Source organism: Capra hircus, chromosome 4 (assembly GCF_001704415.2).
Source record: "Capra hircus breed San Clemente chromosome 4, ASM170441v1, whole genome shotgun sequence".
In the NCBI taxonomy this organism is placed as follows: Eukaryota; Metazoa; Chordata; class Mammalia; order Artiodactyla; family Bovidae; genus Capra; species Capra hircus.
In genome coordinates, this window is record NC_030811.1 from 8,646,154 (window position 1) to 8,663,767 (window position 17,614).

The 17,614-nt window shown below is 48.4% G+C and overlaps 1 protein-coding gene across 2 annotated transcripts in view; it reads left to right on the forward strand.

Annotated features, from left to right (window-relative positions):
* Positions 1-17,161, forward strand: part of EZH2 (enhancer of zeste 2 polycomb repressive complex 2 subunit) — a 57,019-nt gene extending 39,858 nt beyond the window's left edge. Inside the window, exons 6-20 of one of the 2 annotated variants that reach the window (XM_018046821.1) lie at positions 610-750; positions 1,711-1,813; positions 2,344-2,507; positions 7,245-7,336; positions 8,704-8,944; positions 9,618-9,787; positions 10,318-10,412; positions 11,097-11,137; positions 11,428-11,553; positions 12,247-12,425; positions 13,900-13,995; positions 14,568-14,649; positions 15,696-15,776; positions 15,915-15,999; positions 16,837-17,161. In XM_018046821.1, the coding sequence (XP_017902310.1) occupies positions 610-750; positions 1,711-1,813; positions 2,344-2,507; positions 7,245-7,336; positions 8,704-8,944; positions 9,618-9,787; positions 10,318-10,412; positions 11,097-11,137; positions 11,428-11,553; positions 12,247-12,425; positions 13,900-13,995; positions 14,568-14,649; positions 15,696-15,776; positions 15,915-15,999; positions 16,837-16,897 (1,757 nt within the window). In that variant the 3' untranslated portion in view covers positions 16,898-17,161. The remainder of the gene's footprint in view (positions 1-609; positions 751-1,710; positions 1,814-2,343; positions 2,508-7,244; positions 7,337-8,703; positions 8,945-9,617; positions 9,788-10,317; positions 10,413-11,096; positions 11,138-11,427; positions 11,554-12,246; positions 12,426-13,899; positions 13,996-14,567; positions 14,650-15,695; positions 15,777-15,914; positions 16,000-16,836) is intronic. The other variant, XM_018046822.1, reaches the window with a different exon arrangement.

Sequence of the window (17,614 nt, forward strand, 5' to 3'; positions counted from 1 at the left end):
AGGATTGTATATGCCACTTGGAAATTATTCATAGTTGGTTATCAAAAAACTGTGTCAGTCACATGCAAATTAAATAGAATTGTTTGAATGTATATAGATTTTAAGGTTCTTTAGCAATGAAATGGGTTAGAATTAGGGCCCTGCTTATGTAACATGGGCTCCAAAAGGCCTTGTGATCAAAATGACGTTCTCTGCTAGGCCACCACAGGACCTGAAGTCCTGACATTAGAACCACAGCTTCGTGCATTATCAGGAGACCTGTTAAAGGGCCTGGCAGGAGGGTGGCATGTAATAGCCTCTTGTCCCCTCACGAGTGGACAGCGCAGTCTGGTGGATACGATGTTCAGAGAGAGGCGAAGGCCGTGTTTAGTTTCTGGAGAATTAGGCCGTGGTCGCTGGCACTGGAAACTTGTGAAAATGACAGGTCTTGAGGGTAAATTCTACTTCCAGCTTTGCCTGAGGCCAGTCCTGGAAATGACCTTTCTCCCCAATTTTATAATAATTATGGTGTTGTAGTGCCGATTGATAGGCTCCAGTTGTTTCTTACAAATTAGAAAAAAGCATGGTATACTTCTGTGTATTTCTGATATTTGATTTGATGAATTTCAGAATGTGGGTTTATAAATGATGAAATTTTTGTGGAGCTGGTGAATGCTCTTGGTCAGTACAATGATGATGATGATGATGATGACGGAGATGATCCTGATGAAAGAGAAGAAAAACAGAAAGATCTAGAGGAGAGTCGAGAAGGTACATCTGTCTTGTTAGGTTTGTGTGTAGCCATATCAGCTTTTTTTCAAAAAATTAGAATACAGGTAAACTTTTCTTCTTTTTTTTTCTGTTAAATATCACATCAGGGGTAGTATAATCAAAATTAGAATACTGTTTGTAACATTTCATCCTGCACTTGTGAGTCTTTCATTTCCCTTGGCTAGCAAAAGAATATACAGTTTTTAGGTTTCCCTGGACAATTATCTTAATTATTGTAATATGTAACATCAGTCTTTGACTATGTGCAGGTTATGTGCTTGTTAATTTATATCACTTTATATGTGTATAGACATTTAATCCTCCTAATATTGCATGTGGAATAAGGTGGATTTATCCTCAGATCCACTTCATAGTTGAGATGGATTCAGTGAGGTGAAGTAACTTAAGATCACAGCATTGGGAAGAAAGAGAACCCAGAAAATTCTGTGTTGGAAACCAGCTCTGATTGACCCCAGGTCACATGCTCTAACTTGTATACTAATTACGGATTACCAGAGAAATTAGAGGGTCCCAACTTAGAGCCGGGGTTGGAAGAGACTTGACATGAAGTCAGCATAGAAGAATTTTGGGGAAAATTGTAGTTTCAAAGAAGCGTACCGTTCTCATAATCGGTGCCTTAGCGATCATGTGGGCCCTCGTTTACAGATGACACGTGCAGGTGGGTCGGTGACGGAATAAGGTCACAGCAGCAGTCAGTGGCTGAGCTGGGATCAGAGCCTGGGTTTTTCTGCCTCCCGGTGCACTTGAAACTTTGCATATTTAATTTTGAGTTTTTTCTGACCCACCAGCATTCCAGATACTTGTAAAATAGGTTAGAAGTGAGAGAGACACAGAGTTGATAATTTCTTGAGAAATCAGCATTGTTAAGTGTAGACAAAATGAAACATTGGTGAGCTTGTTCACTTTCATTCTTTTTTCCTTTCGCATTTCCCTGTTTAGATAAAGAAAGCCGTCCACCTCGGAAATTTCCTTCTGATAAAATTTTTGAAGCTATTTCCTCAATGTTTCCAGATAAGGGCACAGCAGAAGAGCTAAAGGAAAAGTAAGATTTGATCTTTTGAGATGGTCTTGCTGTGTGTGGTATGTCACTCACCATTCTGGTTTATTAGAAACGGAGCTAATATAGCTGATGAACCCGCTGCTTTGTGTCTGCAAGATACTTGAACTAATACGTGTGTGTATCTGGTACCCTGGGCTGCATTTATCATAGATGGAAGAAGTGTGCGTAAGTGCGCACACATGCGCACACACACAATCTATAGGAGTGTGTGTAAGAGGAAATTTCTCTGGACACCCATCAAAATGTTACTGTCATGGCTGTTTCGTTCTAATGAATATAATCAACATTATTCATGACAAATAAATGATATCTGTGAATGTTTCTTGATATACCATGTGTAATGTTTAATTGGCTCTTCATCTAAATAAAGATTGCTATAGGCTAGACCCTTTTCTGTGTTTTAGGCAAGATAAAATATCAAAAATAATACATAGAAAGCTTGTAGAAACTTTTATGTTCAAGAATGTGGTTCTGGTTTCACCCTCACGTGGCTTTCTTTCGGTTGATGTCAGGTACAAAGAACTCACAGAGCAGCAGCTCCCGGGTGCGCTTCCTCCTGAGTGCACCCCCAACATAGACGGGCCAAACGCCAAGTCTGTCCAGAGGGAGCAGAGCTTGCACTCGTTTCATACGCTTTTCTGTAGGCGGTGTTTTAAATACGACTGCTTCCTACATCGTAAGTGCAGTTACTGTACGTTTTCATTTTCTATCTTCGTTGTGGAATTATGTGTTACGTCAACTTGGAAAGTGTTGTCATTTATTACCGCTAGGACCTGTCATTTAATCTTACAGTTATGACTGAAAAATATGTTAGAATCAAAGTATTGGTATTTTTTAATTTGTTGCTTGAGGTTGCTCTGAAGTCTTTTTGCACATGTTAAGTTGGGACTACTGTCTCCCCTCACTCAGAATACAGGCCAGTAATTTTTCCATAAATGTTTACCTCATGGTGGTTTTGTGATAAAACTCACTATGCACCAGCTGATAGCCCGGAGCAGCATTCTCCACGCTGATGAACAGGTTTTGTCAAATAAGAAATTGGCTAAAGGGAATTCCCTTTTGGCTCAGTAGTTGGACTCTGCGCTTTCACTGCCAAGGGTACTAAGATCCCACAGGCTGCTAAAAAGGTGTTTATGTATCTATTCTTGTCTGTTCAGTGTTAAGTCTGGTGTTTGGAGTTGGGGAGAGGGTCCTCTAAGTTGATTTTAAAAACACTTGCATTTGAATACAGGTAAAGCATATAATGTTCTTAATGAAATTTATATATATGATACTACTATATTTTTTCTGATTCTGTTGGAGAATGAGGTTTCTTAGTAAATTTTCCAGGTTTAAGTACAATTTAAAGAGTACTAGCGACTTTGGAGGCATGCGTTGTGAAAATACATTTCATACCTCCTGGTTCTGAATAAGAAGGGTTTGCTTAATACAGGTTAGCTTCTTCTGTATTAGACTTTTGTGCAGCTGGCTATCTGTGGCGTAACACCTTTGTCCACGTGCTAGGTAGGCTCATGTTGCTTTGTCCTTTTAGAGTTCCTGGGTCCGCCTTTTGTAGCTTCTCCCCTCTGTCCAGTGGTACCTCTTGTGTTAATTAGCCTGCCCAAGCAACTGGATCTTGCCTTGTTTTGAATTTTTGCTCTATCTGCTTATGTTTTCTATAGCACATAATTTGTTATGTGGTGTGTATCTCGGTCTGGAAATAGTCGTGTGTGTGAACTATGAGTGGTTTAGTTACCTTAAGTTAAAAAGCCTTGAAGTAGACTTTCAGAGTTATTGTATCTTCCACGTCCTTGCTGTTGTTATCCGCACTCCCAGTGTAGTTTACATGGATGATTTGACAGTTTTAATAGTTGCAGAAGCCAGCTATTTGTTACCCTGGCCATTGTAGAGTTATGAGATACCTTTTTTTGGGCTTGGCAGCCTTGTTTTCAGAACACAACCCATGAAGTAATTGAAATGAAGTGAAGTGAAAGTCGCTCAGGCATGTCCAACTCTTTGCGACCCCATGGACTATACAGTCCATGGAATTCTCCAGGCCAGAATACTAGAGTGGATAGCCTTTCCCTTCTCCAGGGGATCTTCTCAACCCAGGGATCGAACCTGTCTTCTGCGTTGTAGGCAGATTCTTTACCAGCTGAGCCACAAGGGAAGTTGTCTTGAATTGCATTTAATTCCCCTTTACTTATATATGATCATCTTATAAAATATTGTCCAGTTCTTGCTTAAAAATACCATAAATTGCATTCAGATATCACTATAGCAAGAAAATTGGTAGGAGCCCTTCTTGGAATCAGTGGAACGTTCCCTCCAACTTGTTGACAGCTATAGCATTTGATAACTCTTTTTGTTGTACAAATGAGCCAAGGTAGGAGGATACTCCTTTTAAACATCATGGGAGTTATTTTCTTGTGCTCTTCCAGTTTTGAGTGATTTGGATGAACCTTGAGCCTGCTCATCATGCCGTCCTTCAGGCTGGGGAGAGGATGAGACGGAGGCTGTGCTTGCTGGGCTGGCCTCCCTGGCCTGGCGGCTGTGCTGCGGGCCGCTGTGCCTCCTGCTCGCCCTCGCTCTTCCCAGTGCAGCCCTAACAGTTCTGCAGGCGTTTGCCGCTCTACACTGACTCTGACTAAAAATCACACGCTATATGTTTTTCTTGGGTAAAAGAAGTCATTAAATAAATGACTAAACATACCTGTTAAATATAGCATTTTGTGCTTTTTGTTCTTTGTATGATGGAAATAACACAGTCTTGAGGATTTAATTTATTACTTACTATGTGCAAAAATACTTCAAATAATAGCACCTGGCTTGTGTTTTTAGCTATTTTTTTTTTAAGTCATCCTTCACACACGTGCATTTCAGAATAGCATTCAAAGCTGTCCAGGAAAGTCTCCCCAGCTCCTGCCCCCGCCCTCACTCTCTTGTAAGGGAACTCCTTCCGCTTCTAGTTATTCTGTGTCTTTCTGTAGTTTCTTCCGGCAAATATTGTACACACACATTCTTTTTCCAGCAACCCTGTTCACATGGTGCCGTCGTGCTCAGGCTTTCCCCCTCTGGACTCAGGTTTGCAGATTTATTCCTGTCTGGACAGCTGCACCGTCCTCTCCCGTGTCAGACCCTGTCCCCGAAGGTCAGCACTATGGGAACGGCACACAGTGAATTGCCCTGCGTGGTGGGCCCGTGCGTTCTCCCCCACGAGCGCGGGTTAACCTGGGCCACTGTGCACAGGCACTGCCCCACAGCCTGCCGTATGGGGGGCATCTGCCAGGTTAAAGCTCCATCAGCCGAGAGGCACTGCTAGTTTCCCCAGAGTCCAGCCACTAGAGTGTGTTAGACAACAGACTTTGATCTTATTGACTGAATCAGTAAAATGGTTTCTAGCACAATGTAATTTGCATTTCTCTACATGATTAAGAGATTTGTGTTTTATTTTCTCTGAGCTATTTTTATCCTTTTGGCTTTGGTGGTCTTTTTGATATCCTGAAGCTCTTCATATAGTCAGGGAATTAGTTTCTTTGTGATGAGTTGCAGTGTTTTTTTTTTCCCATTTGTTTGGTAAAAATCCTGTAGCAAAGTTAAAAAACAAAACATTTAGAAATAGTTAAATCTATCATTTGGCTTTCCCTACTCCAAGATTTTAAAGGGTGTCTCACCTTTTTCCTTAGTACGTTTTAGACATTTTTTTTTTTTTTTAAACATTTCTCCCTTTGATCCATTTGGCGTTTGCTCTGTCAGGACTTTAGCTCCAGCTCACCCTTGCATCTCCAGGGCTGCTGTTTCCCCACCGTTGTCCGCAGGCCCCTCTGGGGCTGCCCGGAGCTGCGCTTGGTCCTGGTCAGCACAGGGGCTGGGCTCTGCTTCTGATCACAGGGTCCTGTTCCTTGAGGCTGTCTGTCTGGGGGCTCCTGGCCATTCTCGAGGTCTCCTGGCCATTTTAGTTTTTCTATGTAGATTTTAGAATCAGTTTGTCTAAATTAAAAAGAGTCTAGGTATGTTTATTGGAATCGCATTAAATTTATATTACCTAAGGTAAAACTCACATTTTAAAGGAAGGGTTCTATCTAACTGTCCGATAACTCTCCTTTTGTTCTTTAATTTCCTTTCAGATTTTCTTCCCGTAGCTCAAGTAAAATGATTGTTGCTGTAACTTTTTGTTGTCTAGTTGCTAAGTCGTGTCCAGCTCTTTTGCGACTCCATCTACTGTCACTTAGTCCTGACTTAGTGACACCTTCTCTCTCGAGACCAGAGTGTGTGTACATGAGGGTGTACAGACACACATGTCTTCTTCCGTGAACTGTGGCAAAATATCAGTCTCTAAACCTACCATGTACTGGAGGAGGCATCCAGGCTCAAAGCCCGCATGTGCCTTTGGCTCATGATGACCTTGTGTCTGGCCTGAAGTAACTCCTTCCCCTTACGTGGCCTTTACCTTCCATGTGCTCAGCCTTTGTGTTGACATTTTAGGGGCCCTCACCCGCGCCAGTCCAGGGTGAAATCAGTCATATGGTGTCAGAGTCTTGTTCTGGGACCTGGGACCGGAGCCTTGAATTTCCATTTTAAAAGCATAACTTTGTTCATCCTTTCTTTCTCTTCTCTCGTCATCAGTCTGTCATTTCCCGTTTAAGTTCTATGGCTAGAAGTATGGCTTTTTACATATATGTTTTGGAGTGATTTATTTCATGAATCCGTCGCTTGTTTTCATCCATATAACTTCTCATCGTGTGTGATTCTGGGTGGGGCGTTTCTGGTGTTTGCCTGTGTGCTCTGGAAGCCAGCACCCCAGGCTGTCACGTCCAGCTGCTGTGCTTCCATCCTTGGTTAGGGCACCAGTGTGCTGGAGTGCGAGTCTCTCTGGTATGTTATTTGGGCATCTTAAGTTGCAAACACTATATCTTGCCAAAGCCGTTTTATCTGACTACTATTTTTCCCTGCAGAAGTCCTGACTACAGGCTCCCCCTGGGTTCTTGAATTGTGTGTGATTCGTAGAAACTGACTTGTAGAATTCCGAGGCTGTCCTCACTGTCTTTGAACCCAGGTTTTTAACAAGCGGTGTCCCAGTCTGTTCCCCCATTTGACAAGCTAGGGGCTGACTTCTTTAGAAATCAATAAGTTGTAGATGTCAGGATTCTTCTGGTGAAAAGAGGAAACTGATTTCTGTGTAGAGGATACATCAGTTGTTTCTATGGAGACATTACAGACTCAAGTAAATGTTTATAATTAGAGCTCAGGTGTTCTGGGAGAGAGCTGAGGGAAATACATGGTGAGTATGCAGTGAGCCTGAAGGAAGTTCCAGAAGGTGAGCCACATGTTAGCAGAAGTGTGATGATGGGTCCTGACTTTTTCCTTTGGAACAGGAGGAATGAGAAAGTAACTAGTTTACTTTATGTTTGGATGTTTTCTGTTTATTTTGCAGCTTTTCATGCAACACCCAACACTTACAAGCGGAAGAACACAGAGACGGCCCTTGACAACAAGCCTTGTGGCCCCCACTGTTACCAGCACTTGGTAAGCACGTGCGGGGGGTTCTGGAGGGAGTGGAGAAGTCTGAATTTTGAATTTTCGTGAGGTCTGTGAAGTCAGCGGTAAGCTGCTGTTCCCGTACTGTTACTGGCCACACGATAGGCAGAGGTTTCTCAGCCGCGTTTCTTGGGAGCTCGTACCTACTGCACATCCTAGTCCTTTGTTACCTTGCGCTATTCTCTACCAGCGTTAGTCTCTTCAGCAGTGGATGCAGGTCTTTAGGATCCGAGACTCTCGTGCCTTCCGCCAACCTTAGAGCTTGGGAAGCGCAGAGAGCCCGCCCAAACCCCAGCAGCACAGAAGTGTCCGAGCCTTGCTCAGAGCCATCGCCCTTCTGTGCAGACCTGCTGTAGTTTAGCGCATTATATGTAGCTCCCACAGATGAGGGGTGTGTGTGGTGTGTTTTTTTTTTTTTGTAATGATGGAGAGAAGGTAAGGGTTTAGGAAAATATGAGGTAGAAAAGTTGCTTTTTATGGGTACTATCTTATTTTTACCATTTCCCCTCTTTGAACCAAGCCACTCCTACCTAGGAACTAAGTGGGTATATATTGCCTGTTGGATTTTGGACAGAAGATTCATTGAATGGCACCTACAGAAGGTATCCTATTTTTAAGCAATTTGGTTTTTGTAGAATGAAGTATAAAACTGTTGGCTGCTCTCAAACTTCTCCCTTCTATTGCCACTAAAAATGGAATTCTTGAGCACTGTTGTATAATATTCTTTACAAGGCAGCATTTTATTTGGCTCACCTAAAGTGTGTCTGTGGTCTCTATAATCCGTGCTCTTACCGTTGTTGTATACTTTCCGAGACGGGGTTATTGCGCCTGGCAGCGCAGACTGTGACCCTCACCGCCTGTCCCTCAAGGGCCTTTCATGTCTTCCTGGGGCTGTGCATCCCTCACAGGATAAAAGGGGCAGAAAAGGGACAGATGGAGCACGTGTATGTCTTGTATTCTTCTTGTATACTTCCAGTGCTACCATAGATGAACGAGTGTTAGCTTACGAAGTCCCGAGACAGGAAAGGCTGACTTTAGATGCACACTGGGTGTATGGCTCCTCTTAAAGTTCACTTTTAAATAGACTGTGTTTCCTAAAATATATTCTGTATTTTAACTCCTAATCTCAGTTAATACAGAACTGTCTTGCCTGAGTTTGTAGAAGCCATATTTATCTTTCTCAAATCTTCAAACCATGGAAAGCAGATAGGAAGATGATTGTCGTTAGATGTGACTGCCTGTGAAAAGCAGATACTGATAAGTCTGACTAACATGCTTACCCAATCCTTTCCTTCCTCCTCTGCCAGAACGAGCTGTAGAACTTGACTTTGATGTCTCTGCTCTTGCTGTTGTAGGAGGGAGCGAAGGAGTTCGCTGCTGCCCTCACCGCCGAGCGGATCAAGACCCCCCCGAAGCGCCCGGGGGGCCGCCGGAGAGGCCGGCTTCCCAACAACAGCAGCAGGCCCAGCACCCCCACCATCAATGTGCTGGAGTCGAAGGACACGGACAGTGACCGGGAGGCGGGGGCCGAGACTGGCGGGGAGAGCAACGACAAGGATGAGGAGGAGAAGAAGGACGAGACCTCGAGCTCCTCGGGTGAGGCTGCGGCCGGGCCCCTGCTGCTCGCGGGGCTCTGGGCTGCTTTGGTCCGCGCTGTGCGGGGGGCTGGGGGCCGGGGGCCGTGTGCTCTGCTGAGCCGTTAGTTTCCAGCGTGGTGAGACCCCCAGGAGCAGGGCTGGGGGCTCCCCGCTGCTGTCTTTGCCCTGCACCCAGTGCTCACCTGTGGTGGTGTCCGTGCGGGTTATTTGAAGGTTGAGGATCCAGTGTATTCTCACACTCTGGGTGGTTTTCCTTTTGCCAGTTTTCTCAGGCAGCGCATAAAGAAATCTGATCATTCAGATGACCGTTCTTGATGGTCTGCGGGTGGGTGGCGTTGGTTAAGAGAAGGCAGCCCAGCTCCTGACGAGTACGTTCCCGGTTGTCCTTTCAGCCCTTTGCATCCTACCATGAACAGCAGCCACGGAACCCCATTTGCTCTCATTTTAGAAGACTGTGTGCAGGGGAGCCTGCTGTCGTGTCTCCATGGGGAAGAGCTTCCTGATAGTTTCTAGCCTTGGTGCATTCTCACATATCACTCACTGCCTGTTTTCTGAAGCACACCCGAGCTCTGCATCCTAATGCGCTTCTCTAACTGCCATTCCGTGCCTCCCTCCCTCCCTTTCTCCACTTGCCACTTCTTGAGCAATGCCTATTAACTTTGGTTTTGTAGAAGCGAATTCTCGGTGTCAAACGCCAATAAAGATGAAGCCCAACACGGAGCCCCCTGAGAATGTGGAGTGGAGCGGCGCCGAGGCCTCCATGTTCAGGGTCCTCATTGGCACCTACTACGACAACTTCTGTGCCATCGCCAGGCTCATCGGGACCAAAACATGTCGACAGGTGAGCGTGGCCGAGAAAGCCACCAGCAGAGACCTTCAAACGGACAAGCATGTGGGCACTGTCCAGACCTAGGAACATTCCTGGCTATCAAGTTCCTGTTCATCTGAAAAGAATTTTTTTCTTTTCTGCTGAGAGGGAACTGAAAGAGATGCTGCAGGCAGGTGGCAGTGGGTTTCAAAAACCCAGAATTTAGATGTAGCTTTGTGACTCTTGGGGCTTCCCTTTTAGCTCAGATGGTAAAGAATCCGCCTGCAATGTGGGAGACCTGGGTTCCATCCCTGGGTCGGGAAGATCCCCTGGAGAAGGGAAGGGCTACCCACTCCAGTATTCTGGCCTGGAGAATCCCATGGGCTGTATAGTTCATGGGGTCACAAACAGTTGGACACGACTGAGCGACTTTGACTCGTGACTTGAACAGAGAGTAACCGCAGCAGCGCCACGGGACAGAGTGGAGTGTGTGTGGGAACGAGCGGGAGACCGGTTGCTCACACAGACGGTCCTCATGGCATGTGGCTGTGCTTCCCTGCCAGGTGTACGAGTTTCGAGTCAAAGAATCCAGTGTCATCGCACCGGCCCCCGCTGAGGACGTGGACACTCCTCCCCGGAAGAAGAAGAGGAAACACCGGTGAGCGCCCCGGGGGGAGGCCGGGGTGGCCTGGCTGGCTTCCTCAGGCCGTTGCTGCCGTTTTCCTGAGACCCAGCGGCTGGTCTGTAGGTTTGGTGTGTTGAGTCATAGTCAAGGTTACGTTTTCATTTCGGAGAACTATTTAGTAGCCTCTGCAGTAAAGGCACGAGCATTTGTGGTGTGTCTTGGGAGCCTGTGAGCTCCAGAGCCAGTTTCCACGCCAGAGCCCGGGTTTGCTGGGTGTGTGGCGTTGACTCTGATACTCTTCACGGCCACCCCGCCATCACCCTGGCGGAGTGGGTGGCGGGGCGGTGAGGGCAGCAGGCCACTGCCTGCACAGACATGGAAAGTGCCCGGACGCACTGTTGTAACCTCCAGGGTTTTTAGAGAGAAGCATAGCTGGGTGTTGGGTAAGGGAACACTTAGATTCTACCTCAGAAGTGGTCTGCATGTTCGTATTACATTTCTTTCATAAGTAATTTAATAACTTAGCTTTAGTCGATACTTTTGCATTTTGTTTGGATTATTTATTTCTGCCCAGATAGCTCAATTGAAATGATTAAAGATTCCAGAAATTAGTGTGCTGTGTCAGTACCCTCCATGGAGAATGCGCCGCGGCCCATGGTGGGCTGGCTGCTCCACGTGCGCCCAGGTCACGAGGGTGGTGTCGTTTGTGTTTTGCAGGTTGTGGGCCGCACACTGCAGAAAGATCCAGCTGAAGAAGGGTTAGCATCTTTCCATTCAGCCTCCTTACTAACTCGCTGTCTCCTCCTCACGTGTCTTAGAATACTAACTGGATTAGAGTTTGGGATGTTCAGATAGACCTGACTTTGTGCATTAAGCCAGTTTAGACGGAGGCCACCTGTTGGCTAGAGGAGAACTTTGGGAGCCGGACTGAGGTGTGACAGTGCCTGGGGGCTCCCTGGCTCTTGGTGGGTGGGGGCGGGGTGCGTGTGCCTACCGGGCGTGTGGCCGCCTCCGGCTCCGGGACTGACGCGTGCTCTTGTCTGTGCAGACGGCTCCTCCAACCACGTTTACAACTATCAACCCTGTGACCACCCGCGGCAGCCTTGCGACAGCTCGTGCCCCTGTGTGATAGCGCAAAATTTTTGTGAAAAGTTTTGTCAGTGTAGTTCAGAGTGTAAGTACTTGTTGTCTTGATGTCATTGCGTGAGAAGTAAATTGACTGTTGGTCAGGAATTTAAAACTAACTTCAGTCAACACGAGGGCATCATGGCAACCCCTGTGGTGTTTCCTTTGGGAAACTCACGCACGCCACAAGCCTGTGTGGAGCCCAGCCAGTCTGCCTGGCTGAGGCACGTAGGCGGGCAGGTGAGGCCAGCATGGATTAAAGGAACTTTGTATTGTCTTTGATCATTTAACTTTTGAATCATAGTAAAGTTGGCACAGAATGGAAGGCAAATCTAGAAATGGCTCCCCAGTACTTTCCGGACACTAGAGATTCTCACGAGTTAGTGGGTCTGCTCTTGAGAGGGAAGGCCTGTAGTGGCATCTGGGTGAGGTCGGCAGTTGTGCACTGAAGCCTGGACGGCAGGGAGGCCCCTAGAGCCCTGACTGAGAGCCCTGGGTGCCCCGCGGTCCAGAGCCCGCCTCCCCGCGTGTGCGATCGCTGCACTGTAAGTACACAGACCGCCTCTCGCGCCAGTGGCGAAGCAGGAAGGCGGCGGTCGGTGTCGGTGTGGACGGCCCTGACGTTCCTCTCTTCCCTTGCCTGTGTGACGACGGTGGGAGAGTAAAGGGGCCGCGAGGGCTCGGTGAGGTCGTCGGGCTCAGCGTCGGGCAGTTCTCACCTGACAGAGGCGTCTCTCTGAAGGTCAGAACCGCTTTCCCGGCTGCCGCTGCAAAGCCCAGTGCAACACCAAGCAGTGCCCGTGCTACCTGGCCGTCCGCGAGTGCGACCCCGACCTCTGCCTCACCTGCGGCGCGGCTGACCACTGGGACAGCAAGAACGTGTCCTGCAAGAACTGCAGCATCCAGCGGGGCTCCAAGAAGGTAGGAGCGGGCGCTGCAGGGAGGGACTAACTGTCCCAACCAGGGGGTTTGTTGCTGAGCGTACGAAACTCCCAGCACGTTCTAGGTTAGCTAGCTTAGTTTTTTAGGGGAGGCGATGACCGTAAAAAAGACCTGTCATTGGAAATGACCCTGATGGTGGGAAAGGTTAAGGGCAGGAGAAGGGGACGACAGAGGAGGAGATGGTTGGTTGGTATCCCCGACTCGATGGACAGGAGTTTGCTGGTGATGGCCTGGCGTGCTGCAGTCCATGGTGTTGCAAAGACATGACTGAGGGACCGAACTGACCTGAGCACTTTTGTGTGTTAACTCCTTAGTCGTCCTGACTCCGTGAATTAGGAATAATCATTAAGCCCAGAGTTCTGAGACTCAGAAGGAAAGGAGCCAGGCTCCGAGCAGGCATTTTAGCCCCGGACCCCAGCTGCGTGCGGTGTAGTCAGCTCCTAGGGCCCTGACTGAGTGTGCAGTGTAACTGAGATGGCACTGTTGTCAGAAATTCTGGCACCTCTGCCGGAAATCATGTATGGCACTGGCTTTACTTTTTTTGTCTGTGATGTTAGCAGGCATTCAGACGGCTTTACTCCAGGTCCTCACGTCACAGTGAGGACAGCATTGCCCATGGACCCCCATTCAGCCCTGAAAACTCATTTCTCCGCCAGTCCTAAACCTCCTCTCTTGTACAACAGAACCCTCCTTTGTCATCTTTCTGGACATCTTTTATCTCCTCAAACAGAAAACTCTGTAGATATTTCTTTTACCAATTAGGTTTCATTTGCTTAACAGTATCTTGCTGGTCAAGGAGGCACTTGGTTAATTGCCCTGATGGGAGCGTAGGCCAGGTCAAAGCACAGCTCAGGAACCTGGGGATCAGGGAGTCTCCTTTAAAGACATAGGCAATGTGGAATGAAAGCATGATAGTCAGCCTGGTGAAAAGGCAGGGCTTCGGGCGTAGGTCCCAAACACGGTCTATCTGTAAAACTGACAGCGGTGATCACCTTGCTGAGCACAGGAGTGCTGGCCCCTGGGGTTCTGTGCAGTCGTGAGGAAGGGCTGTGGAATAGTGCCCTGGAAGGAGGGACAGCGCTTTGAGGGGAAAAAAGGCTGGTGACCCACCAGGCGGGGCGGCGACTGGCCCAGGGGAGGTGGAGGGGGGGCAGGCGGCCTGTGAAGCTGCCGGTGGAGTCGGGGATTCAAGGCTGAAGGGCAGCTGGGGACGCACATGCGGACCAGCTCAGGGCCACCAGCTCAGGCGACACCGTTTTCCTGTGAGGCAGACACTTAGGCTCTGTACTGGGTTTACAAAAAAACAAAACGTGGCTTCTGCAGCTTGTCGGCCCCTCTGGTCACACGGGGGATGCTGACCCCCACACCCCTCTGTGGCTGAGTCACCCCGGTTCATCCTGTGGTCTAATCTGTGCAGCCGTTTTCTTCTTTGACGATTGTGTTTATTCTCTAGCATTTACTGTTGGCACCGTCTGATGTCGCAGGCTGGGGGATCTTCATCAAAGACCCTGTACAGAAAAATGAATTCATCTCGGAATACTGTGGAGAGGTAAGGCCGGGCCCCCCAGTCAGTCGCAGACAGTGGGATGGCCACTGTGCTCACGTGGTGTCACCTGTAATATGGTTTGGACTGAGTTTCATTGGGCAGGTGCACTGGGTTTGATTAGAGATGAATATAAATACCTTTTCAGCTGAGACTCGTGGGTTTGGTTTGCTTGGAAGCTACACCGCTTCAGTCCTTGTCACATTCAGCTTTTTATCACCTGGGAACGAGGGGGAGAACAAGAACTTTACGATGACGAGTCTCTATTTAATCCGTAGCCTAACTGATAAACTAAAGCATCGTTTCTAGGTTGTTAAGTTAGGGCAAACCCTGGGGCTGGCTGCATTTTGTACCAAGTAAAAAAGACTAAGGTTACTCACGTTCTCCAAGCAGTTACTTTAAAGCTGTGGAAGTATTTTTAAGTCAGAGTCCTTAAAACACCACTGTTCTCTGACAAAGAGAAATTGGCCAGTGACCCTCTGCTGAGTGTCATCAACGTCCCAAACGTTGCAGACGAGCTGGGTGTCTGCCAGGCTCACCTGATCGTGAATCCCCTCACCCCGTGTCTGTCTTTTCAGATTATTTCTCAAGATGAAGCAGACAGAAGAGGGAAAGTGTACGACAAGTACATGTGCAGCTTTCTGTTCAACTTGAACAACGGTACGCTGCGGGCCCAGTGCCCCTCTGGGTCCCAGGTTGCGCCTCAGGTCCCTCCAGGGGTGGAAGCAGCAGAGATGACACGAGGGGTCCCCGGTGTCAGCTGTTTGAAGGGGGCTGGGCTTAGGAACAGGCTGTTTGCTGGAGGGCGTCCCTGGTGGCTCAGATGGTAAATAATCCACCTGGAGTGCGGGAGACCTGGGTTGGGAAGATCCCTGGGAGAAGGGAAAGGCTACCCACTCCAGTATTCTTGAGCTTCACTGGTGGCTCAGATGGTAAAGAATCCACTTGCAATGCAGGAGACCTGGGTTCGATCCCTGGGTTGGGAAGATCCCCTGATGAAGGAAATGGTACCCATTCCAGTGCTCTTGTCTGGAAAATTCCCTGGACAGAGGAGCCTTGGGGGTGCCTACATTCCATGGGGTCGCAGAGTCGGATACGACTGAGAGACTTTCCCCCAGGTTGGAGGAGTGTAATGCGTGGCGTGGGGGGTCCTGTGGTGTGCAGGGAGGGGCCGCGGTGGCCCCGGACTCTGAGCCGTCCTTGCCTCTCCTCCTGCGTCCCTCCTGCCACGGCTACCAGTCGGCGCCTCTCTCCTGGGAGGGCCTGGAGCCCCGCCCTGTGAAGCACCTCCTCAGCTTCCCTGGGGGTCCCGAGGACTGACAGGGACATGCGCGTGCAGACCCTGATCCTGGGGGGAGGGGTCGGGTCAGTCAGGTCCCCACTCCACACCCGTGCTACTCCGGGGGTCTCGCCACTGAAACCAGTGGGAACAAGTGGTCTGCGTGTTCCATAACCAGTAACATGAAAAAAAACTAATTTGAAGACACTTATTATGATGTTGGGAAGAATTTTATTTTAACCTAGGGGCAGCATTTTCTTCCAGAGGTCATTTCTTAGCAGTGAACCAGGTTGAATGATTTACTTGCTTTTGAAGGCAAACTCTAAAGAACAGTAACCACTTATATTTTTACAGAATCACAATAACCTTGTGTTTATTGATTTAAAACTAATTGTTTGCTGGGTTATGCTTATTTTTTTCTCTTTAGATTTTGTGGTGGATGCAACCCGCAAGGGTAACAAGATTCGTTTTGCAAATCACTCAGTAAATCCCAACTGCTATGCAAAAGGTAAGTGCTCCAAGGCGGCGGGGGGGGGGGGGGGGGGGGGAGTCCCCGCAGGGCGTTGGGAGTGGTTCCGGGCTCCTTACCAGACTCCCACCCCAGGTCGTCCTCACCGATGCCTTGACCCCACGCCTCTCTTTGCAGTGATGATGGTCAACGGCGATCACAGGATAGGGATTTTTGCTAAGCGAGCCATCCAGACTGGTGAAGAGCTGTTTTTCGATTACAGGTTGGTTTCTAGTCTGAGGGCTTTTCTGCCTGGACGCTGAGCTCTGGCCAGAGGCTGGCTTCAGGCTCTGGGCTGGGCTTCCATCTGGGGCTGGTGATTTACTGTGGGTGGTGCTGGGAGCTAGGGTGTACTGCTGGGGTAATGGCGTTTCCAGTCATGCTTTTTGGAAGTTGGAAAAAACGCAGAAAGCTCCATTTTTACCTTCAGGATCAGTGCCTGCCATCAGGGTGCTGAGCACAGGCTCCCGGGGGGTGGTTATGCCGCTGGGCATCCGGCTGGCAGTTTATACCGTCAAGTTCTGGGGAAAATTGACAAGTTATAGAATATTTATAGTCAGAGGAATGTTTAGTTGAACAAATCCTGTGGCTGACTATACATCCCATCGAGAAGCTTGGTATTCTGTGTAGAATTGTCTTAAACTGGGGCCTGTGTGGAGCTGTTTCCAACCCAGATCTTCCCAGGAGGAGCAGCTGGGTGGAGCACCTTTCTTTGGGGGACCCGTAGGGCTCACCCGGTGGGAAGAATCGCAGGCATCTATCTCTTCTTGCCTCTGTGCTATCCTGGCTTCAGGGGGCCCGTGGCCGGCTCTGGCCCGCTCACTAAGGTTCTCTGCACTCCCTGTGTCTGGCCTCAACACCGGCGCCCTCTGCGGGCCTGCCTTCCTGGGCAGTTGGTTTCAGGGGCAGGGGGCTGGCTGGGGAAAGGGCGTTATTGCCAGTTCTGTCCAGCTCGGCTCCTTTGTGCAGGCAGCAGTAACGGGCTCGCGTGTGCCTTGCCGAGCAGGCTGGGTCTCACCCCGCACTGCAGGGCGCTCACCTGTTCCTCCCGCTGTTTCAGATACAGCCAGGCCGACGCCCTGAAGTATGTGGGCATCGAAAGAGAAATGGAGATCCCTTGACACGTGCTACCTCCTCCCCCCTCCTCTTGGAACAGCGGCCTTAGCTTCAGGAACCTCGAGTACTGTGGGCGATTTAGAAAAGGAAAATGCAGTTTGAAATTCTGAATCTGCAAAGTACTGTAAGAATAATTTATAGTAATGAGTTTAAAAAAATCAACTTTTTATTGCCTTCTCACCAGCTGCAAAGTGTTTTGTACCAGCGAATTTTTGCAATAATGCAGTGTGGTACATTTTTCAACTTTGAATAAAGAATACTTGAACTTCTCCTTGTCTTTGTCATGTGTTACACCGCCTCCCCAGCTGGTTTTAGAAAAGGACTGAGTGATGGGCACCCCTTTGCTTTGTCAGAAGCCATCCTGGGAATCTGGGTGTAACACATATAGCCTGTATTAGGCAAATTAACTACTATTGCAAACGTTATCATATACCACACATACTGGCTAAGGAGACGAGGACCCAGTAAGTGTTCACTGCTTGCATCCGAGACCAGGGTGCACGCGGTGCCTCCCGGTGCTGAGGCCTGCAGGTGCCCGCCCTCTGAACCTCATTCTCCAAAACGACAGGCAATTCCTGCGATCTAGCTCTAAATACCACTAGATACAGCCCTTCAGAAACGTGACGGGGACAACCAGACTACTTCTAAATCTCAAAGGAGTAAGAAACACCGTTACCGTCCCGGGAAACAGGGAGCTGCTCCTCAAGCTGGGCAGTGGCAGG